This window comes from Barbatula barbatula, assembly GCF_947034865.1.
Source record: "Barbatula barbatula genome assembly, chromosome: 12".
In the NCBI taxonomy this organism is placed as follows: domain Eukaryota; kingdom Metazoa; phylum Chordata; class Actinopteri; order Cypriniformes; family Nemacheilidae; genus Barbatula; species Barbatula barbatula.
The window spans coordinates 14,120,334-14,141,279 of NC_136775.1; the positions used below are offsets into that span (position 1 = coordinate 14,120,334).

The window sequence follows — 20,946 nt, forward strand, 5'->3', positions numbered from 1 at the left end:
TCAGGGCAAGGTTGATCAATATTGAATGTCCGTATGGTCAAAATTACAGCTTATGGAAAACAGATACAACTAATAGTGTATTTATAGCTCCACTGGTACAACATCACATTAGCTGTACAAAGCTATTGCACAAGAAATACACACACTGATATAAAAGTGTATATTGAATGCACTGTAAGTTGTTCTGGGTAAAAACGTGTAACAAATGCATAACGTAATTTCGGAAACAAACATATTGTTATGTCTAAAATACAAGTTGTATGGACAAAGCTAGTTTTGCATTGAAAGTATGTCTTCGAGAATAAAGTGCATTCCTTACCTCCCACGAATACAACAAAGAGACCAAAGAACAAAAAGACATTTCACGTTGAATGTAAGCTTATCGTAAACATAGTTAATACTTAAAAGATTATTCATTGAAATATATTGATATTATACTGTCGTGGTATATTTTGAAGGCATATTTATAATCAATAATAAAAATATACATAATTTAAATACAGTATTATTTAAAGGTATCCTGCCAGAACCAAACCAAAATACTTTCCACTAAGAGGTACTATTGCACATAATGTTGTACAATACATTACATTCGTCAACAACTTCTGCAGATGTTTTCATACAAATGTTCCTCCAAGGATCACGTTCAGTCAATCTCAACCTGTTAGTACCTCGCCATCAAAAACAACACTTTAAAGCTTGCAAATGTTGGTCTCATATAAATAAATCTCCATGTCATTGTTATAAACGATAGACATGGTAGGCCACAATGACCACACGCATATAAATAAAACTAATTTGGCCAGTAGTTCCTAGACTGTTTTTATATTCTACCAATCATTTCTGACTAAATAACTACACGTTATGAAAAATGATGCAGTGGTGTGTTTTTGCGAAGTTCGCTAACATTTCCACACATATCTTCCCTGGAGATTATTTTCTGTGATTGCTACATTATAAACTTACAGCGAGGAAGAGCTTGTCTGGATACGCCTGATGCCGATGAGATTTTAACGTGCATGTTAGCTGCTGGAGACAACCCATTGCCCTGTTACAGAAAGTTGGTACTCGAGTGATCGCATATTTGTTCTCATCGCTGTAAGGTGGCATCATTTCAGCTCCAGAAGTGTAGCCCTTGAATAGGATTGGAAGCTTCAGGGTGGAGCTGAAGACTAAAAAGCTTGTTCATCCACAGTTGAGTTGGGATTTCGAGTCCTGTGGTTGCCGGAGGGAAGGTGGGTTTGATGTCAAGCATTAACTTTTGGTTTCGTTATGTCCTCCTGTCTCAATTTTTCGTGCAGCAGGACCCAGTTCAACCTTGCAAACCCGCTGGGCAAACTTCAGCGAGCACAGGGTCTCTCCCACGTTACTCTCCAGAGAAGAAACCTGAAGCACGCAGAGACAAGATGTAAATCATTCTTGGAAATTGTTGTAAATATTGTAATAATGCTAGATAAATTCTGATACCTGCACAACCATGGCAGTTTTGTTGCCTTTTCCCAGCGAGTCCTGCAGTAGGTAAGTGAGTCTGGAGTTCCTGAAGGGTATGTGAGTCTGGTGGGCCTTTAGAGCCTGGATCACATCTCCTAAAGCTAACAGTGAGCGGTTAATATTCTGGGCTTCCTTAAGTCTCTCACCCTCTGCTCCGGACTTCCACACTCTTTCTGAACCAGCCAGATCCACAAGGTTCAGTTTACCTGCAAACGTAAAGTCAGGATTAGGGTCCCAAGGAATTCTTGTTTTTTTCTGTGAAACTTAGTTTATTTCCTGCTTTATATTTCTAAGATCTGCAAAGATGTTTTAAAGGAGTCCAAAGTAGTTCATAACACTTGCATTGCCAAAATGGTGAATTATTGGGACTGACCGGTGGTTTTGGCTCCGCTGGCGAGGTCCGTTCCCAACACAGTAACGGTGAGCAAGGCATGTGAACGAGAGCTATGCTGGTTCATCTGTGTCCCGAATGTAATCCTGTTCTTTCGAGCTATGGCTAAAATCTACAATAAAAAGAAAATAACTATTTTTGGAGAGATTGTTGTACAGTCAGTGGCCATCTTGAAAGATGACAGCACAAGACTCACTTTCTTGATATGTTGGAAGCTTTTGACCTCCATGACCCTGAGGCCTGGCACATGTAGCTGACCTGTCCCATCTGGGTTGATCTTGATGTCAAGCTTTTCTCCATCTTTACTGAGCAGATCCCTGAAGTTGACATTCAAAAAGGGATCTTTTAAGAAATTGAGTTACATAGATGCTCTTTCGGTTGCGATTTTGGATTGTTGTCTGATTGGCTGGCTTGATCTGGTCTTCCACTTTGGCTAGGCTAATTTCTTTAACATCATTAAAGGCCGTTAGATGACTATTCATGTATAAATGACATCACTCATTTATTTTATTGGAAAAGAGATACAATACCTCAGGACCTCGTTGTAAATTTCCACCGAACTGACACTGACAGTGTATGTCCACATGTCTTTTCTTTCCTCTATCTCATTGAACAGGTGTTTCAGTGCTCGCTGGTTAATGCCGGGGTTCTCGACAGTACCCTAAGTAGACACAGAAGGTTAGTGAACCTCGACAGTCGTCTTGAATCATTAATGGAGACGGATCATCTGGGTCAAACAGTGAAATCGGAACCAATGACTGCAGTCGTTACAGGAACATACGTCACCTCCATAGTGTAGGTCTTGCCCGATCCTGTCTGGCCGTAAGCGAAGATGCAGACGTGATATCCATCTATACAGGATGTGATGAGCGGCTCGATTTCCTGGAACACCTGAGAGATGGAGACACAGAATCGTGATCAAATGTATGTATTAAAAAAAAGTATTTATGGGTTTTGCATGTTAATATGATATCTGGTCTCCTTACCTCTTCTTGAGTGGCCTGAGGGTGAAACGCTTTATCCAGATCAAAGATTTTGAGTTTGCCTTTGCTTAAAACAGTGAGTGCAGATTCATTATGGGGGTCTGTGGTCACAACTACTGCTTGGCCTTCCTCGTGTTGATCTTCCTTCAGCACCGGCTTAACACGGCACAAGACACGGATATTACCTGATCATTAGAAAAGGAAAGACTGTTACCAAAAGTGGGGGTGTTCAAATGTTCAGAGTCAGAATGAAATGGTTCTATGTAACAATGTTTTTTTCTGAGCATCTGGATTGAACAAAATCTGTCCATAATAAAGAAAAAGTAATGACTCACACAAATAAATCATTAATATTAAACACACTATAACATTTATATTAAGAATTGTCAATTTAGATTTCACGGTGACTTTCATTTTTGTTGCATAGTGCTTAGTTTACCAACCTTTAAGTTCAACCAGCTGCTCGTGGTACTTCCTGCGGAGCGCTACCTCTTTCCTGTACTTTTCCAGAAGGTCTTTATTGGCCTCTGACATCTCACTTATAGCTGCCGTGATCTAGAGACATTACAAAACAATTCAGACAGCAAGCAAAACTTGAATAAATTATCCTACATTGGCTAAATTACTCTGTGCTCAAGATCTTATTTTTAGTACAAAATAATTCGTGCAGTAGTAAATATATACCTGTTTCTTGGCTTCTTTGATAGCTGACCCATAGAAGTCGGAAAAATTGCGGACCTGACTGCGCAGACTGGCATAGTCGGTCTTCATGGAGCGTAAGGTAGGAGGGAGAGCACTTAAACGCTTCTGCAGAGCTGCCAGTTACACAGAAAAACATATTGAGCTAAACTTTCTTTACTGAGATAAACCACAATATCAGATTCAAGACTGAAACAGTACTTACCAAACAAACTAAAACTAATCTCTGAACCGACGCCATACTCATAAAAATAAATATAAAGACAATAAGACTGTCTCACATGCCGAGCCATTAGAAGAACCATTTATGGTCCCCCAAAGGAACTTTTAGGTTCCTAAAAACATTTTGTTACAGTCTGTAAACCTTTTATCAATAGTCTTCATCGAACCTTTTAGAAACCTACATTTTTTCTAAACTTACTTGTAAACTGGTCCTGTAGATGCTCCTCGGAGCAGTTAGCTGCGGCTTTCACAGCCGCCTCTTTCTTTTCTTCCAGATGCACAATCTCCTTCAGCAGCTCCTCCCTCAGGGTGCCAATCTCCCTCTCATACGCTGCAATCTGTGAAGCCATTCATGTGGTTTCAAGTTTCTGATATTGGATGATTCTTGATTTTTTTTCAATGTGAACGATTAGAGGCAAGAGAGTTCTGCAGATATATGGACAGTAATGCAAATAGAGTGATAAACTTTAAGTAACCTTGTGTTGCAAATTGCAGCTGACTTCATCTGAGCGTCTGATGTTCTCCTCCAGCTGTCGGCATCTTTCTCGATGGTCGCTCAACTTCTCAGACAGCTGTTCGTTCTGGTGTCTGGCTTCAGCTAGTTGTCGTAGAGTTGAAGGTGATTCCACCTCCACAGTTTGAGTAACGTACTGCATAAAAGAGCAAGATTACTTTAAAACACTGTATCTGTTTAGTTCATATCATTTCACTTAAAAAATAGACCCTTTCAAAAGAAAGATTTTTTAATTTTTCCTATAAACTTTCTGTACTATATTTGCAAGAGTTTCAATCCTAAACTGCATTACACGAAGGTGTTACATTGACCTGAACATTGAATTTTTTGTGACTAAAGTGTTGTGACAAGCAGTTCTTTGTGAGGTAGCATTTTTCTGTCAAAGATGAAAATGCAGATGGGACATTTATTTACCCAACAAAAAGGAATTGGCATTTCATCCCTCATCATCATTCTAAATGTTTACATATGCAACTTTAAGGAGTAGACCTTATAAAGATGTCCTTAAAGCTGACAAACCGGATTTAAAAAGTAAAATAACCAGTCATACTTTTGACTGTTTACTTCAATTACTTTAACCACAGGGGCTTTGTTGCGTTCTTTGTCAAGCTCCAGCTGTAGCTGTCTGACGCTGTCCTCTCGTCTCTTCAGCTCCTCGGCTCTCGTCCACTCGCTCTGTTCCCTCTGATGCTCCACACGAGACAGCTGCTCTGCCCGCTGCTGCAGACAGCTCTCCAGCTGCAGAACACGACTGCGCAGGTTCTCATTTTCCTGCAGGGAACAGGAGTGTGAGCACAATGTGTGTGGGACACATGGGAGAGACAATGAAAGGTTACAAAGGAAAAGCATGAATTTAATCAAGTAAATTATGTCATAGATCTATCAACATTTCATTTGGCAATGTTTTAAAGCAAGACACCGTAGCACAAATATTTTTGGAAATCCATGTGAAGAATCACCCAGTGATTCTGAGCAAACAAACAGGAACTATATAAAGTCAACATTTGAAATATTATCATTGCATTCAGTTTTTGGGGTCACCTTTATGAGCACAGTGCTGGACTGGGATGGGATGACTGACAGCTGCTGTAGGAGACCCTGTGTCACGGTAAGACTGTGTTTCAAACTCTCATTCTCTGCTGATAAGCACAGCACTCGCTTTTCTGAGTCTGTTACTCCCTAGGGAAATACAAACACAAATCAAATAGGACAACCCGGATATGCTGTTGGTCAAAAAATAGCCTGGTTTTGTTGAAAAAAAAGTCTGCCCGGTTTGAAATGCGCTGGAACAGAAGCTCACCGACGTCACTCTGAGTTTGGATAGCTCCTCCTCTCTTTCTTCAATGCAGCTCTTCAGCTCATCGATCTACACAGAGAAAAACGATAAATGTTATCAGCTGAGCAAGCCTGGAAAAAAATATATGAGCGAACAGAAAATCGATGAAATGATTGAGAAGATGGACAGGTAGCTGGATGGATGAAATAAGGAAACTCTGAGATATTACAGCTCAAAGGTAAAACATGACTGGACTGTGTGGGATTTAATAGCTGATTTTGGATACCCGGGAGAACCCTTTTGGATCACTGGAAAGGTATCGAGAACATATATGAAGACCTGCTGCTATTGCGAGACTTAACTGTAGATGGCTAAATGATTACGTGAATAAATGAGGAAACTTGATGAATGAATTGAATCAGTGATTCCCACCTGCTGTTGGAAGGCCTGTACTTTAGTGTGGCGATCTCGTTCTCTCTGCTCAAGCTGGGAATGAAGCGATCGCAGTTCTCCTCTGAGCTGACTCTTCTCTCCCTGAAGACCACACAGAGACTCAACCAACTTATGCAAACCTGCTGGTGACCCTGAAGAGATCACACGTTCACCTGCACACACATTATGAATGCCGAATATAAGAGGTGGATTTTCTTTGTACAGCAATGTTAATTTAACTTATTTGCACTGCCTTAAAGTCACTATGAAATCAAAACTGAAAATTAGATGTTTTGTTTATGGAACTTTGCAGTGTTTATTATAAATGATGTATATGTAAATATGATATCTGAACCCATCTAACCCCCAAGAGGTTAAATTTGAAAAATTCTAGACAAAGGGTGACTTGAAATACAAAAAAGTCTACAGTATGTTTGTTTACATCTGCTTTTTAGGCCTCCAAGAGTCCATAGACCCTGGTTAAAACCCTGGATCTACTGTTAAACATAAGGAATTATGCATTTAGTACTTCTGGGGTCAGTTTCCCGTAGTGCTCAGCTATCTTAACTGATTACAATTTACAGTAACACTTTCTATGAAGCTTGCATTTGTAATGCTTTATAACAGGGTATTATGCATCTGTTATAATGCAATAAGACTACCGTTATAATGCATTATAAATGCAGACCTCATCATGTGTTCTAGATTATTATATACGTACAAGTTAGAACCACAGATAGGTTTGTATCATACTATATTGTAACTGTTGTTGTTATTATTTATAAGATAGTATAACATAAGGCTGTTTATAAGGCATTATGCATACCTTATAATGCATTACAAATGCAAGCTTCATAGAAAGTGTTACCCAATTTACAAATGCTATGTAAGGCATGTTTGTAAAGACTACCTAAATGCCTTTAATTTAAACCCTGTCTCTTGTGTTTTATAAAAATTACAAGTTATGAACCCCAAAGTTTTAGTGATTTAACTGTGACATTAGTGGCTTAATGATCTCAGAGCCAAGTATGAGAACTCCAAGACTCAACAACAGAGCAACGTGCCTGGCACTATAAATGCTCTGCAACATTTTATTTAGATTCCTCTGACATCCGTTATTAATATGGCAAGTCAGAGCTGCAGTGTTTTCCAGCGCTGAACATTAATTACAGAGTCAGGCGCCGTCAGATCTGCACTGTCAGTCTCTCTGGAGGCTGCAGGAGGAATGAAGTGAACAGAAACTCACGTGTGGAAGAAACGTGAAAAACACATCAGCCAAGTAATCAGAACCAGAAATATCGACTGCGAAGATGTGGCAGCTGTGTAATAATTTAGTCACAATAGAGCAGTCCAATGTATAGTGTCTTTATAAATATGTACTGTATTTAACAGTGGTACACGTGGAGTTCAACGGTGCGGGCGGTAAGTTGTAAGTGCACTTGCTTCTGTAACAGATGCAGCTCTCACAGAGATGTTTTATTCATGTCTGTGAGCCAGATAGAGACACAAGCAAAGTGCTAAAGACATGTGCCCACCAGGCTAATGGATATTTTTACTAAATGGCTAACATGTAGCAACCCACACATATTGCTAAAATGGAATTTAGCCATCTGAACAACAAGAGTCATATCTTTGTTTAAGATACTGTTACTGATGTGGGCGTCGTGACCATTAAACACCTCAGGGTTAAATATAGCTCACTAATTCTTCTTTGCATAAAGAACAATGTGTGTCCTGCATAAGTGTACACCTGACCCTGGTGTAGACACGCTCGACATGTGCCGCTGGTATCTATGGCAAATGCATGTTTAGGTAAGAGTAAGTAGATCTGGTCAATTGATGACCTGCAGAAACATTTCACAGGGGAACATCTGGTGATGTGTGATGAGAAACAGACAGGCGGTGAGACCAGATGCCCTCCAGCTCTGAGGTCTAAAACCGTCTGTTTGCTCTTCTGGGCACTTTGTTCCACTATCCAGGTGCAAAGTTTAGCTGTCCACATGATGAACCCATGAGCTCATCCCTTCAACGTCAAACAACAAGATTCGTAACACAACAAAACATGTGCATCACCTTGTACAGTGTGTGCCAACAACAAGTTTTGTAGTGTGCAAATAAATATCGATACTTTGATGTTCAAATCACAAGACATGTGAAGCACTATTGCTAATGATATTATTGTAAGGTCTCCCTCAAGCGATATTTTGATCCTTTTTTCATCGAAAAGACATTTAAAGGTCCAGTGTACAACATTTAGTGACATCTAGTGGTGAGATTGCAAATTGCATCCAACGGCTAACTCCACCCCTCCCTTTCGAAGCACTACGGAGGCTGACACAGCACTAAGATTGCCTGCATGAAATAGCGCATTCTTAGGTAATAAAACATAACGCTTCATTATGTAAGGTCTTTATACACCTCTGAACACATAGTTATGTAAATTATATAGCATTTCTGTTCCAAAAAATACGCAAAGCACCTTTAAATAAACATGCAAACAAGATTCAACAGGTTGAACTATTTCACAGTGCAGGACATATTCAGACCAAACCTGGCCAGCAGGAAATCAAATAAAAAACTTCATGTCAGCATATCTCACCTTCATTTTCAGTTGAAGAACTAGTCTGTTGCTGGACGATCACTTCCTCCAGGCTGTTTATAACACTGCTCTTGTCTCTGAGCCGCTGGCGGTAGGTGGCACGCAGAGCCTTCATCTTCCTGCGGTGCTGGGCCCGATGTCTGCGCAGCTGCAGACGGTACTGATCGGCCTGCTGCTGGAGCTGTTGCAGGTGGGAATATTGCTCCAGGAAACTCAGCAGGTGTGACATCACCGACAGCAGTGGAGACTCGGTCACCTACATCACAAACACAGATACTTGTAACAGATACGTGTGCACAAATTGACACATAAAGTGATCAAGATTGAAAGGCATTTATTCACTCTCATCTGCAGAACACAAAAGAAGATATTTTGGTAGATACACTGGGCCATTTCAACTTTCATTGTATGGACACAAACCACCAATACATTTCTCAAAGGAAAAATAATGAATTGAATGTATTGGTCTAGCTTTTGTTAAAACTAGTAACTTTGTATAAGCACATATTGTACTATTGCTCCTGTATGACATATCGCTTTTTGCTCCCTGAATTATTTGTAAGTCGCTTTGGATAAAAGTGTCTGCTAAATGACTAAATATAAATGTAAATTGTTATTCAACATTAACATAGTCAGATTAAAATGATTCTTAACCTTTTCACTTGGTTCTGTTTGAGCAGAAGGGGATCTTCTCTTTTCCGCCTCATGCTTGAAAGACAGGAAAGCTGTTAATGGTGTTTTGGCAGGTATCCCATGATCTTCATCAAAATCATCGTCTTCATCACTGAGAGACATTCCATCACTATCGCTGCTGCTGCCTGCAAATCATCGCATGGTGATGATGACACTCGTGGGCATTAAAAGCATCATGATACGCACTTTTATTATGGAAACATTCTTACTTGAATCACTCAGTCTTGCACATCCTCTTTTTCCCAACCTGGGGGTGTGGCTACCCTTCCCCCTGCTCGCTGTTGCCATGGAAACATGGCCAGGCTCCTGTTAGTTACAGGAGGAAAACGATGTGATTATTGGAGGACGCACAGTTCAGAGGTGTCAGCTGCAAGCACGTATGTGCAACCAGTCACCTAGCGTCTAGTTTCTAAATATATACTGACGCTCATGCATATTGAAATAAAAAGTATTGCTTTTTTGTAATAATTGGTTAAGTAATAAAAAACGGATTACAGTTTAAGTATGACGTAGTTTAGACATTCAATTGGAAGGGAATGGGTTCAAGGTCATGGGTTCGAGCCTTAGGGTACACAGATCACAAAACTATATGGAATAAATGCAAAGAGTACTTAATTCACTTGGGTGTAAAATATAAATATGGCTCAGATTTTTCCTTGACCTACATTCCATGTGCCAACCAAAGCTTGTTTGAACACATACAGTTATGTGCCAATTACATGTTATGTGACAAAACAATAGAAAGTGAATATATTGGCTATATCTGTGTGTGCATTGCGTCCAGACGTACCTCTGGAGACGCTCTGCAGGCCCCCTCCAGTTCTGCCTCCTCATCCTTTTTGAAGACAGTGTAGAAGATGTACACCAGGAGAGAATAAAAGGCATACATCTTTCCTGAGATGCGGATTTTACAGTAGCAGATCCAAAAATAAACGCTGTGGCTTTACAGCATGCCTCCGCTCTTTTCTCACTGCAACACAAACAGACAAATGTTAACACACCACTGCCCCAGAGGAAAACCCACCGCGTCTCCTATATAACCATGGGCACGATCCTATTTGATATGTTCTTATTGTTGTCAAGCTCCACAAAATAAATCCTGCAGATCATTAACAATGCACAGATCATGGGTTTGATTACCTTACAACGCACAAACTAAGAAACGCACCTTGAATACAATGTGTTTGGATAAGCATCTGCCAAATGCATTAAGTAAATGTTGTCGTTTCCTCTACTGAAGCAGGTTATGAATTCATATACTGTAGGATCCAAATCCACGATCACCCCAGTCTGTAGTGTCTTACCATCTGCTGAGGTTGATCTTCCAGGGCTGCGGTCATTGCATCCTTTCTTCAGGAATGCTTTTCACCAAAGCACTACATTGTGATGCCGTGGTGCTTCTGGAGTATCAGGTCTATGGATGGCGACACATCTGCCTACCTGCTATTCTTGGGATTCCTGCCTCTGTTTCCCCTCCTCCCTCAATATCCATCTCTCTCCTCCCCCTGCCTCTCTCTCCTCACCACAGCCTTTGAGCATGCTCAGTGAGTGCAGATGTACCGTGTACTGCAGTGGCCGAGGGAAGCTAATGAAGATTGATGATAGAAGGGGAAACACACCGGGATGTCAGAAAGTCAAAAAAAGGGACGTCATATCGGTATATTCAAAGTGAGGTTTCTATGGTGAGGATTCAGACACAGGAACATCCATCTTAGCAAATGTGTGAATTATAGGCCACCCATCATTAATTCAGCCTCATGTCATTCAAATACTGTATATGACTCATTCTGACGTAGAACACAAAATAAAATATATTCAGAAATGTCTCAATGGTTTTGTGTCCATAAAATGGAAGTCAATAACATTTGAATGGGGGTCAATGTAAGTCATACATGTTTAAAGTAAACGATTTTCATTTTAAGGCACATAGTAAAGAAATAACTTTAAGTCACAAAAACGTAGCACCATAGTGTTCTGAGAAGGATTTATTGTGTTGCTACATTACTGATATCATACTTTTCATAATTACATGGAGGGCAAATATGAACATGCCATATGTTCAGACTAGCTGACTGTTAAAGGAGTAGTTCCCTTAAAAATGTAAAAATGTACTCAGCCCATGTCATGGTATATCTCATTTTTTTACCTGAACACAAATACCACTTTATGCATGAATATCACTTTATGCTTATAGCTATATAGGTTCAAACAATATATGTAGATTTCTCTCACACACCTTACATTTCTCTTCAGAAGACATTTCTGAACTAACTGGAGTCATATAACCTTTATAATGGATGGATGTTCCTTTTTGGTCTTCAACATTTTGGGATCTCTGTGTGTACGTAAAGTGACAGATATTTTTTCCTTTAGATCTGGGATGGCATGAGGGTGAGTAAATCTTGAGTCTAATTTTTGGACCAACTCTATATATCTTATAGCTAATTTTATATACAGTAGATGAACAGATGTAGAACACATACAAAAGTATTAGTTATCAAAATGTATTCTCGGTTCTGTGATTTGAATAAAAATGTATTAAGCTTTCAATGTTATTTGACATACAGTATTTTCCAAAGCTACTTATTCATGAGAAAAAGTCAGATTAATTGTTAGTGTTTGTTGGACTTCCATATAGCGACACACTTCTGCGTGTGTTCTATGGACAGAAGACAATACTTTGTATGTTTAGACCCATAGAGTCCCATTCTTTCTTCATAAAGAACCCATTGTTGGTGATGCTGATTTTTTCACAGCACTAGGATTTGACAAGGCCTCAATGTAATTGTATTGAACAGCTTGTTTGAATTGTATTGAACTAAACTCATATACATACAGTTGCTAATCTCCAGTTTTTCAAGTCCTTATATAAGATTAAATAAGCAAACAACATGTATAGGTGCTACTGCAAATAGCCTGCGATGAAAGAAGTAGCAATTTGTGGTGCTTTGTCATCTATAAAAATACATCTGATGCGTTCCATAAATTCACACCCCTATGAAAAATGACCAGTTTCAGTCCCAACCTTTTAAATCCATAGTAAATTTATCAAGCGCCTTCCTAGTGGTCCAGCAACCTAATGCCATGATGACTTTAAGGGTCCAGCCAAGGAGTCCTACCGTGACCTCAGGAGATATAAGAGAACCCAAAGAGCCCGATGGGCTCCTCCGAGACACGAATAAAGACAGACTGAGGGCTATACTGCCCACTGCCCCTGCTGCATTTTCAGCAAACGCACACACTGTGAGCGAACAGGACAGGGAGGAAAAGGCCAGGCAGCATGACATAAACATCAACCCGTCTGGTGACAGCCAATTAGAGAGCATTAGGAGAAGGGTGGAGCCAATCAGGAGGATCCGGGCAGTGACGTGGTCCTCGCTGAGCCACAGGAAGTCAAAAGTTGACAATGCGGGTCCAAGTGTTTCACCTGCCCATTCCAGATCCTTCTGAAGTGATATGATTGGTTGGCTAGGGGGAGAAAGCACCGAGAGGACAGAGGAGCAGCCAATCAGGAAGAAGCCCAGCGCTGATGCTCTGTGGTCCTGTGGACAGAGGAAGATGTGACCAGGTTTCTTTATTTACATCAAAGAGAGTTTAAAAGAGCAAGTTAATGCGCAACTATGTGCATTTATTGCATTTAAGGATGTCAAAACACAATTTACCTTGAATAGTTGATGAGCAGCATGCAATGCTGACACAGACAAAACTATATTTGTAATAGTTGGAATTAATGCTTTTATCAAATCCATCAGGGCCCTACAAACACATAAAACACAGTGGACACACAACACCGTTAAAAATATGTGCTGCATTGCAAACATAGAAAATATAAAGGTCGAACACAAAAATAAATGAAAAATAACAAAGTAATAATTCTGGAAGATTTACAATAGTAACTGACAATATTTATTACATCACTAGACTGCCACTGACACTGCGACAATGCATCTAACATGCTAAAATGCAGCGTGCACCACGTAGTTTACACTGTGACAAATACACTTGTCAGATCGTGCAGTTATAACTCATTTAAATGAATCTTTAACGTTAAATAAAACGGAAAAAAGACTGTCACACCCTACCTCACCAATACAATCTTTCATTTCCCACCGTGCAACCGCAGAGACATCGTGGAAACAGCAAACAAAAAAAACGTTAAGCTGTTAAACTGAGAGTAGTCTTATTAAACAAAGTCGTTGTCGTTCACTTTTACAACAACAACAAAAAAGAGAGATCGCGGAGAGCATGTAACTGTTTACCAACACACATCGAGCAGGAAGTGTGTAGGGGTTTACTTGATCGTGTATGTGTGTGTGTGTTGCCCCCTAGTGTATAACAGCGTCACAACACCCGTATTCACACTGCAGTCGAGAAGATGCTATTGGAAGAGCAACAGTTAAATCTGTTAAATTCTCTAAAACATAAAACTTACAAACATATCTTTTATGAAAAACTCTGTCAGATAAGTAGGAACGATGTTGCTGTTATGACACGTATATATCTTATTCTGTCTTATGTTTTCAAGTTTCTACGTTTACAAATTCATATCTAAATCCATTGCATAATATTATTTTTTAGTTTGTGTACTAGTTTAGTTTGTACATATTCAGTGATTCCTTTGCACGTGAGGAAACATCAGTTTAGCAAACTTTAAACAACATCACATAATCAACATTGTCAGCATTTTTATTAACTGAATTGTTCATTTAGGATTTTCTTTCTTTCTTTCTTTCTTTCTTTCTTTCTTTCTTTCTTTCTTTCTTTCTTTCTTTCTTTCTTTCTTTCTTTCTTTCTTTCTTTCTTTCTTTCTTTCTTTCTTTCTTTCTTTCTTTCTTTCTTTCTTTCTTAACAGCATACAATAGTAAAACAAAACCTTAAATAACAAGTATACCATAGCAGTATAGTTCAGTATAGCAGTATATAGTACAATATAGTAAATATAGTAAACTCCAGAAAAATGTCTAGATACAATAGTAGTTTTAAATCTTAACATAGATAATATACAGTACAACCTTTATATAGAAAACTATAGTTGACCTCTAATAACCTTAGTTTATGCATTTACTTATGTTACAGAGTAATACTATACTATAATTACTGTAATAATATGTTGTATTATCTATAAAATCATCTACGGTTTATATAAGAACATACTATGGTGTGGTATGGTATGGTATTTTGTAGGTGTGGCTTTGAACTTTTTCAAGTTTGCTAATATATTTAGGCTTGATTTCATAAATTGAAGTCCCTGTGAATAAAAATATTTGCTAAATAAATAAAAGTAAAAATGTTAAATAGGCTAAAAATAGTTATAGCCCAGTTGCACCAAGAGATGCTTAAAATAAATGCTTTCTACATTGAGTTGTCAAGAAAAACACTACTGTTCTCTTGAACGTGCTATAACTGTATAGGGTTTAACTTTAAGAACCACGCTGGCCACGCCTCGAAGATCATGTAAGGGCTCCTCTTTGTTGGCAGGCAGGAATCGAAAGTCTCGCAGTAGGTAAGCTGTGAAGAGAAACATCTCCATTTTGGCCACCGCCTCTCCCAAACATAGACGTGCACCCCCTCCAAATGGAATCAGGGCACGGATGGACCCTCCACCACCCTCCAAAAAGCGCTCTGTAATAAATCACATTGACTGTCACATTCAGTGAGCACCACATTATATATTTATGTGCAAATCGAAGAGGACACCAACGTGAAATTTCTTACCTGGTCTGAAGCTGTACGGATCCTTCCAGACATCTGGATCATGATGGGCACCATACAGATTAGGAATGATTATAGTGTTCTTTGGGATGAAGTATCCTGCAATACTAAACAAGTGGACAGGGTCCAGAAATCTCATTTATGTTTCTTTTTGCATTGTTACGGGCTAGTTTAAATAAATCAAATTTTTTATAAAATATTTAAATTATAATGCACTAGACAGTATGTCAAATTAATGTATGTTTGAGCATTTAAAATCACTGAATTTTGTGATACAGAACTGATCGTTTTGATAATGGTCCATTTGTAAATCCGAATGTTTCAGATTGTTCAGTGTTGGTGCTCACCTGCTGTTTCGCACAGCTCGGTGTGGCACGGCGAGAGGCGCTACAGGTCGCAGTCTAAGCATCTCGTTGATCAGCGCACACAGATATGGCAGTCTGTGTCTATCACTGTACTGAGGGTACCGGACCCCCAGAACGGCACGCAGCTCCTCGTACACTTTATTCTGAACCTGCATGAGGAAATAATGAAACGTGAGTTATGTTTTGTGTTAAACATACTATGTTTGATAATGGCATTTTAAATAGAAGCCATTTATTAGAAAGAAAAATCTGATGGTACCTCAGGCCTGTGTAAAATAAAGGCCAATGTCCAGTTGAGCAAAGCAGCTACTGTTTCCGTTCCTCCAATCAGAAGGTCCACTGTAGTCATGTGCACATGGGTATCTGTCAGAGTCTATTTATGGGCAACATCAATATTTTCAGATGATGAATCACTTTTTTTTAGTTTGAAAAAATCAAAGAGAATAATAAACTAAGAGAATGTAATAAAGACTATTTTGTTCTACACAATGAATGACAAAGTTATCAATAATATTCATCACAGAAATTGTATTGGCTTTAATGGTTCTGATGAGAATTGTATTGGTTTAAACATAAACCATAAAATTCTTTGTGGATCTCTACTGATTTGGGCTCTATTGATGTAATCTGGTAATGAATTTAACATTATTTAATCCTACTGAATAAAGTAAAAAAACACTAATAGGCAGTTTCCAGTAAAGTAAAATCCTTCGTTACATTTAATCGTTTTTACACACATTTCTTTTTAGATTTTAAGACAAAACAATGGTACTTATGTAATGTTTGACTGAATTTTTTCAGCATAGGGAGCTCTAGCATGTATATTAGTCTAGGACTAGTCTTAAACCTTGTTAGACTTTTGACAGTACAATTCAGTATTTCTTATTATTTCATGATTATACTTATAAATAAATATAGATACAACACTGTTGCATCTCACCATTTGCCTCTTTGCTGCCCCCTGTGGCGTTTCTTGACATTGTAGAAGTGAGGACGTCAGAGTGCCACCTTCTTCACAATCACTTTTCTGCCCACATTACAGACACACAGTGTCATTTGTGAAAGATATATTTGCTTTAAAGTGAGCTATTTCATTACATTTCAGTTACCTTGAACTCTTCTATATGTTTTCCTATCAGCTCATCCCGTCTATCGACCTCCTTCATGAGACGGGAGAAGGGTGGATTGGGTAATTTCTATAAGGGGGACATTTTAGTTTGAACCGTATTAAACGCAACAAATGAAAACACAGGGATTAGAATCGTGTGTGTTACCCTGAGCAGAGGAAAGGAGTCCAGCGCTGAGATCCAGGGTGAACCCCACAGAGACACAATCTCATTGAGACAGGTCTGCAGCTTCTGTAGCTCTTCTGAGCTCTTGTCATACTGTCACATGAACCGATACAGGGAGATTATAGAGATAGAATGTAATAAATGTAGGAGATTTCGTAACGTATAGTAAGGAGAAATATAAAAATGTAAGTTACAGATTTGCCAAAAGTAAGTGTCGTGATCACATTGCTGGCAGCCACAGTGAAATCCTCAGATAGATCGACTGTAGTTTCATTGTAGTCCCTCAATACCTGTTTGAAGAGCGATGACTTTATTCAGCAAGAAATGATCGAGTGTATTATGTACTGTATTGTAGACAGGGTTAGAGTTTGGTCAGGGTACGTCTATTTATACTTAAATAAGTAAACAGGTGTTTTCGTCAGCTACGTGAGGAAAACCAACAAAACAATGCCATGCTTTCGAATGGATGTCCCAGCAAATAAAACGTTTTAATATAAAAAATTTCTTAATTAAAAAACATCAGAATGTCTTTATACCAGACCTGACTGAGGCGGCGTGCCTGCTGCTCTATGACGGCGTGCAGAGAATCTGAGGTACAGCGCTGTAAAGCACCATGGATCACACGTCTATGAGCCTTCCATTCCTCACTGTAATCCCCTAAAGATATCGATCGCCCCCCACCTGACACTATATCACCTAGAGTGCATGTGGTACAAGAAACAGTTATGGTTGATATTGGCTACTTTGCTATTGTTTATTTCTTACCCATGTGCTTGAAGTTGAAAGAAGCTGACCTGTATATGAATGCGGCCTCCCAGCAAAGTCAGACCATTTTTTTATCAGAGCCTCACGGATGAGCTCACTGCTGTTTAATATCACCATGGCTTTGAAAAAACATAAAACAAACAAAACATCATGTAAACTAACACAAGGCCCGTATAATGAACAGATGTATTCATTTTGTTTTATTTATTAATAAATATATCACAATGAATAATGGGATAAACAATGAATTACTAGTGCTGCCACAGTTAAGCCGATAAATGTTTCCATAGCGTTGTGCCAGTGCTGTCAGGTGGATGGGCAGATGATCTTGGGTCAGATCCAGCATGTTGCCCAGAAGAGGGAAAGAGGGAGGACCAGGAAGAGAAGGGGAACTGTGGAGACGCTTAAAAAAGAACTGCAGGAGTTTGGCAAAAGTAGCTGAGATGAAAAAAGAAACAGATGATAAAAATGCTGTTCAATGTAAATCAAAACAACCTGCAATTTGCATAAAAATTATTATGACTTCTGCTGATTTTATTTCTTGCATAGGTGTGTTAACTTTTCTGGAAGTAAGCAATGTCTGCTACAAGTATATTTGAAAGGGCATTTAGTCATTTTGGCTCTATTTAATGCAGATTAGGATTCCCCTTTTGCGAATCTCACTCTTCTCCGTTTTCACATTTCATATCAGACCGTACAGGCATTTATTTTCATCAAAATGAAGAAAATATTAGAAACATTGATAACAGGTGTTAAATTAAAATGTGTATTGTAATGTTAGTGATAGTAGAGAGGTCTGCAGTTAGAGGCATTCATTTAATCATTTTAATACATTTGATCATTTACACATTATTATTATTTATAATGTATATAATAATATACTACAATACTTTGTTTACCTTGCTGTGTCAAAACGAAATGGAATTGAATATATACGGACTCTGAATGAGCCAGGTGACATGGATCTAAGGAAACAGCAGCGTGGAAGTCAGTCTGTAGCTAAGATGCGTAAGAGTGTAAAGCAACACTTTGTCACTTTTCGATCTTAAAATAATGCCTCAAAGATCATTTTAATGGTACAACACTTCTTATCCGGATGAATTCTACTGCCACTGCTTCTTGAGCAGCCTCATAGCGGCAACAACCACAGTCTGTAAGTTCTTTGATCGGATCGGTACACACAGTCCCGCCCATCCCCTGCTTGCGGAAAAGTGTGATATGGTGTCCAAACAACGTTTCTGCAATCGCATTTGTGAGATTTCTGTCTTTTCCTCATGAGAAATATCTGAGACACAAGAGACTTACAGTGGAAGAGTTTCTATTTGCTCTCCATTTAATCTCATTGATGTCTATGAAAGATGTTAAAGAGATTTTTTCCATCCAACGGGCCATGTGAATGTAGGCCTGCATGATTTAAACATTATCATACCATGTTACACCTTAATAGGAAAACATTATACTGTGAGTCTACAAGTCAGCACCTAATTTAAACTAACAAAGTCTTCCACTTACTTTCTGGCTTGTTGCTTGCTTTGGCATCTTCATGACTTTGCGTGTCAGTCTGATGCCCACAGAGTCGTACTGCAATCATCCACAGAATGGCCAGCAGCAGGACCACGCTCACTACTGATATACACATACTGTTCCTTCAGCGTTGCATCTGAAATCTGAAATCACAGCTTCCCTTTATTGTGTATCTCTTCCAACCATGTCCCAACATGTACCATTCGGTGTTGTGACTCCATTTATCTTCTCTTCAAGGAGACCTAAATATTTTTTTAACCTTTATCTCAATGTTACTCGCAATTTATCCCCCCCATTGTGATTTGATAAATGATACAGCGCTAACACACTTACTGATGTTGCCGAATGCTGTTGGACTCGCATCTAACAAAGTGTTATTTAAGCATTAAAATAAGTAACTGTGCATGCTATTGTATGACCTTTACCGCCGGGCTCCATGCTGATATATTGCCCGAGGCGTGGGATGGAAAGGCCCCATTCATCGCAAATAAAGCAGCGTTTCAGTATATGTTGATGAATATAGTGAAATACAGTTACCACCCTGAAAAACCAATCAAAGAAGTATAGTGTCAGGTATGGAGGAATCTAGTCTTTAGCCAAACCACAATCTAAGCCCTTAACCCCGGCACAGAAATAGACGCACTGTTAAACCAGCCCGGTGCCACTCAAATTTCAGAAGACTTCTAGAACAAGATTTGCTTGTAATGGAAAAATTACTGTGCATTGCTTCATATCGGCTAATATGGATGTGTTTATAAATCCTGATTTCTTGAAACATATAATACAGCCATAACTATGTTTAGCTGAATTAAAAAATACAACTTTCTGAGCTTAGGACTGGTTTAATACATCTTAATTGTTTTATTTGATTTTGTACCTTACAAGACATCAAATTTGGAACAAAGAAAGATTTAAAAAGAAGAACTTCATATAAAAACAAGCCATACAAAAATGATGCAAGAAATCAAATCTCCCGATATCTTTAACACTACGACCAAAACAGTGCATGAAATTACACAATTCTAACCACTACACAACATTATGAAGAAAAAAACATCATATTAATCATAATATGAAATCACTTTCATGTTAATACTGTTAAAGATAATGTTAAAGGTCCAGTCAGTAACATGACAAATTACATGCAAGGGGACACGCAGTGTACGTAGATAGAAAAGGTCATTAAAACATAGCGCTTAATTCATTGTGTAAGCTCTTTATACACCTCTGAAGACATAGTTATGTACTGTATATTATATTGCATTTCTATCAATAGGTCATCCCCAAAATGACAAACAGGACCTTTAAAGTAGCATTGTAGAAGGTTGTACAGTGCATTTGTAGTAGTGTTTACGCTGCAGATTTAACCTTGGATTGTTGGGGTTGTCGTATCCTTTGACTCAAATAAGAGGGCCGAAGCTTCATTTCGGTAAATGGGAGAGATGCGTCTTTGCCTTTCCAGTCTATCCACACCACACCCTGAAATACAAGAGGTACAAGCAATGAAATCACTCCATTAGTCCAAACATTGTAGTTTAAATATACATTTTAGCACTGAATATATAACTATACCTTATTGTCTGAGAGGGAACCGTAGAGGCCATTGAGGTTCGCCTTGTAGCAATTTTTATACCACCAGCCTCCCATGTAGGCTTTAGCACAGTGGATGCTAAGGATGTCTGGATCTTTGTCTTTCGTGGAGAATGGACGACCATTGTGATATTTCATAGAATCCCCTGCAAAAAGACAGTATGATAGAGATAAAACATTGCGGCTATTATCACGTGTACAACTTTATTTATTTTCACTTACCAGCAGTGCCCGAATATCCAGACACCTCTATTGCAAAGTGCTCAGCCTCAGAGCTAACGTTGAAGTTTTCATAGTGAGCATAAGCGGTGTCATTTCCTGAACGCAGGTCAACGCGCATGCTCATTGGTGCAAGGGTAGTCAGGGTATGAAGAACGTAATTTCCTAGAGTTTAAGGG

At 38.8% G+C, this 20,946-nt stretch overlaps 2 protein-coding genes and 1 long non-coding RNA gene across 3 annotated transcripts; all 3 read right to left on the minus strand.

The window, feature by feature from the left end:
- Positions 1 to 147: 147 nt before the first annotated feature.
- LOC306901352 (kinesin-like protein KIFC3) lies at positions 148 to 10,270 on the minus strand. The gene is made up of 19 exons (XM_079469033.1): positions 10,091 to 10,270; positions 9,510 to 9,606; positions 9,262 to 9,425; positions 8,608 to 8,863; positions 6,009 to 6,181; positions 5,601 to 5,666; positions 5,342 to 5,479; positions 4,874 to 5,071; positions 4,263 to 4,436; positions 3,986 to 4,124; positions 3,550 to 3,680; positions 3,309 to 3,420; positions 2,869 to 3,050; positions 2,669 to 2,773; positions 2,413 to 2,543; positions 2,079 to 2,199; positions 1,865 to 1,994; positions 1,468 to 1,697; positions 148 to 1,386 (listed from the first exon to the last, which is right to left on the minus strand). Exons 1-19 carry the CDS (start codon positions 10,187 to 10,189, stop codon positions 1,255 to 1,257), a joined length of 2,778 nt encoding a protein of 925 aa, XP_079325159.1. The 5' UTR covers positions 10,190 to 10,270; the 3' UTR covers positions 148 to 1,254.
- A 998-nt stretch (positions 10,271 to 11,268) lies between these two features.
- On the minus strand, positions 11,269 to 13,617 carry LOC306901368. The gene is made up of 3 exons (XR_013787378.1): positions 13,383 to 13,617; positions 12,963 to 13,056; positions 11,269 to 12,842 (listed from the first exon to the last, which is right to left on the minus strand). It is a non-coding gene; the product is annotated as an uncharacterized lncRNA (long non-coding RNA).
- Positions 13,618 to 14,677: 1,060 nt separating this feature from the next.
- cyp21a2 (cytochrome P450, family 21, subfamily A, polypeptide 2) lies at positions 14,678 to 19,073 on the minus strand (the record flags this gene model as incomplete). Its single annotated transcript, XM_079469018.1, has 12 exons — positions 14,678 to 14,922; positions 15,016 to 15,119; positions 15,360 to 15,526; positions 15,637 to 15,750; positions 16,318 to 16,404; positions 16,487 to 16,573; positions 16,652 to 16,762; positions 16,864 to 16,959; positions 17,211 to 17,365; positions 17,464 to 17,553; positions 17,687 to 17,872; positions 18,947 to 19,073. 12 exons carry the CDS (start codon positions 19,071 to 19,073, stop codon positions 14,678 to 14,680), a joined length of 1,569 nt encoding a protein of 522 aa, XP_079325144.1.
- Positions 19,074 to 20,946: the final 1,873 nt, after the last annotated feature.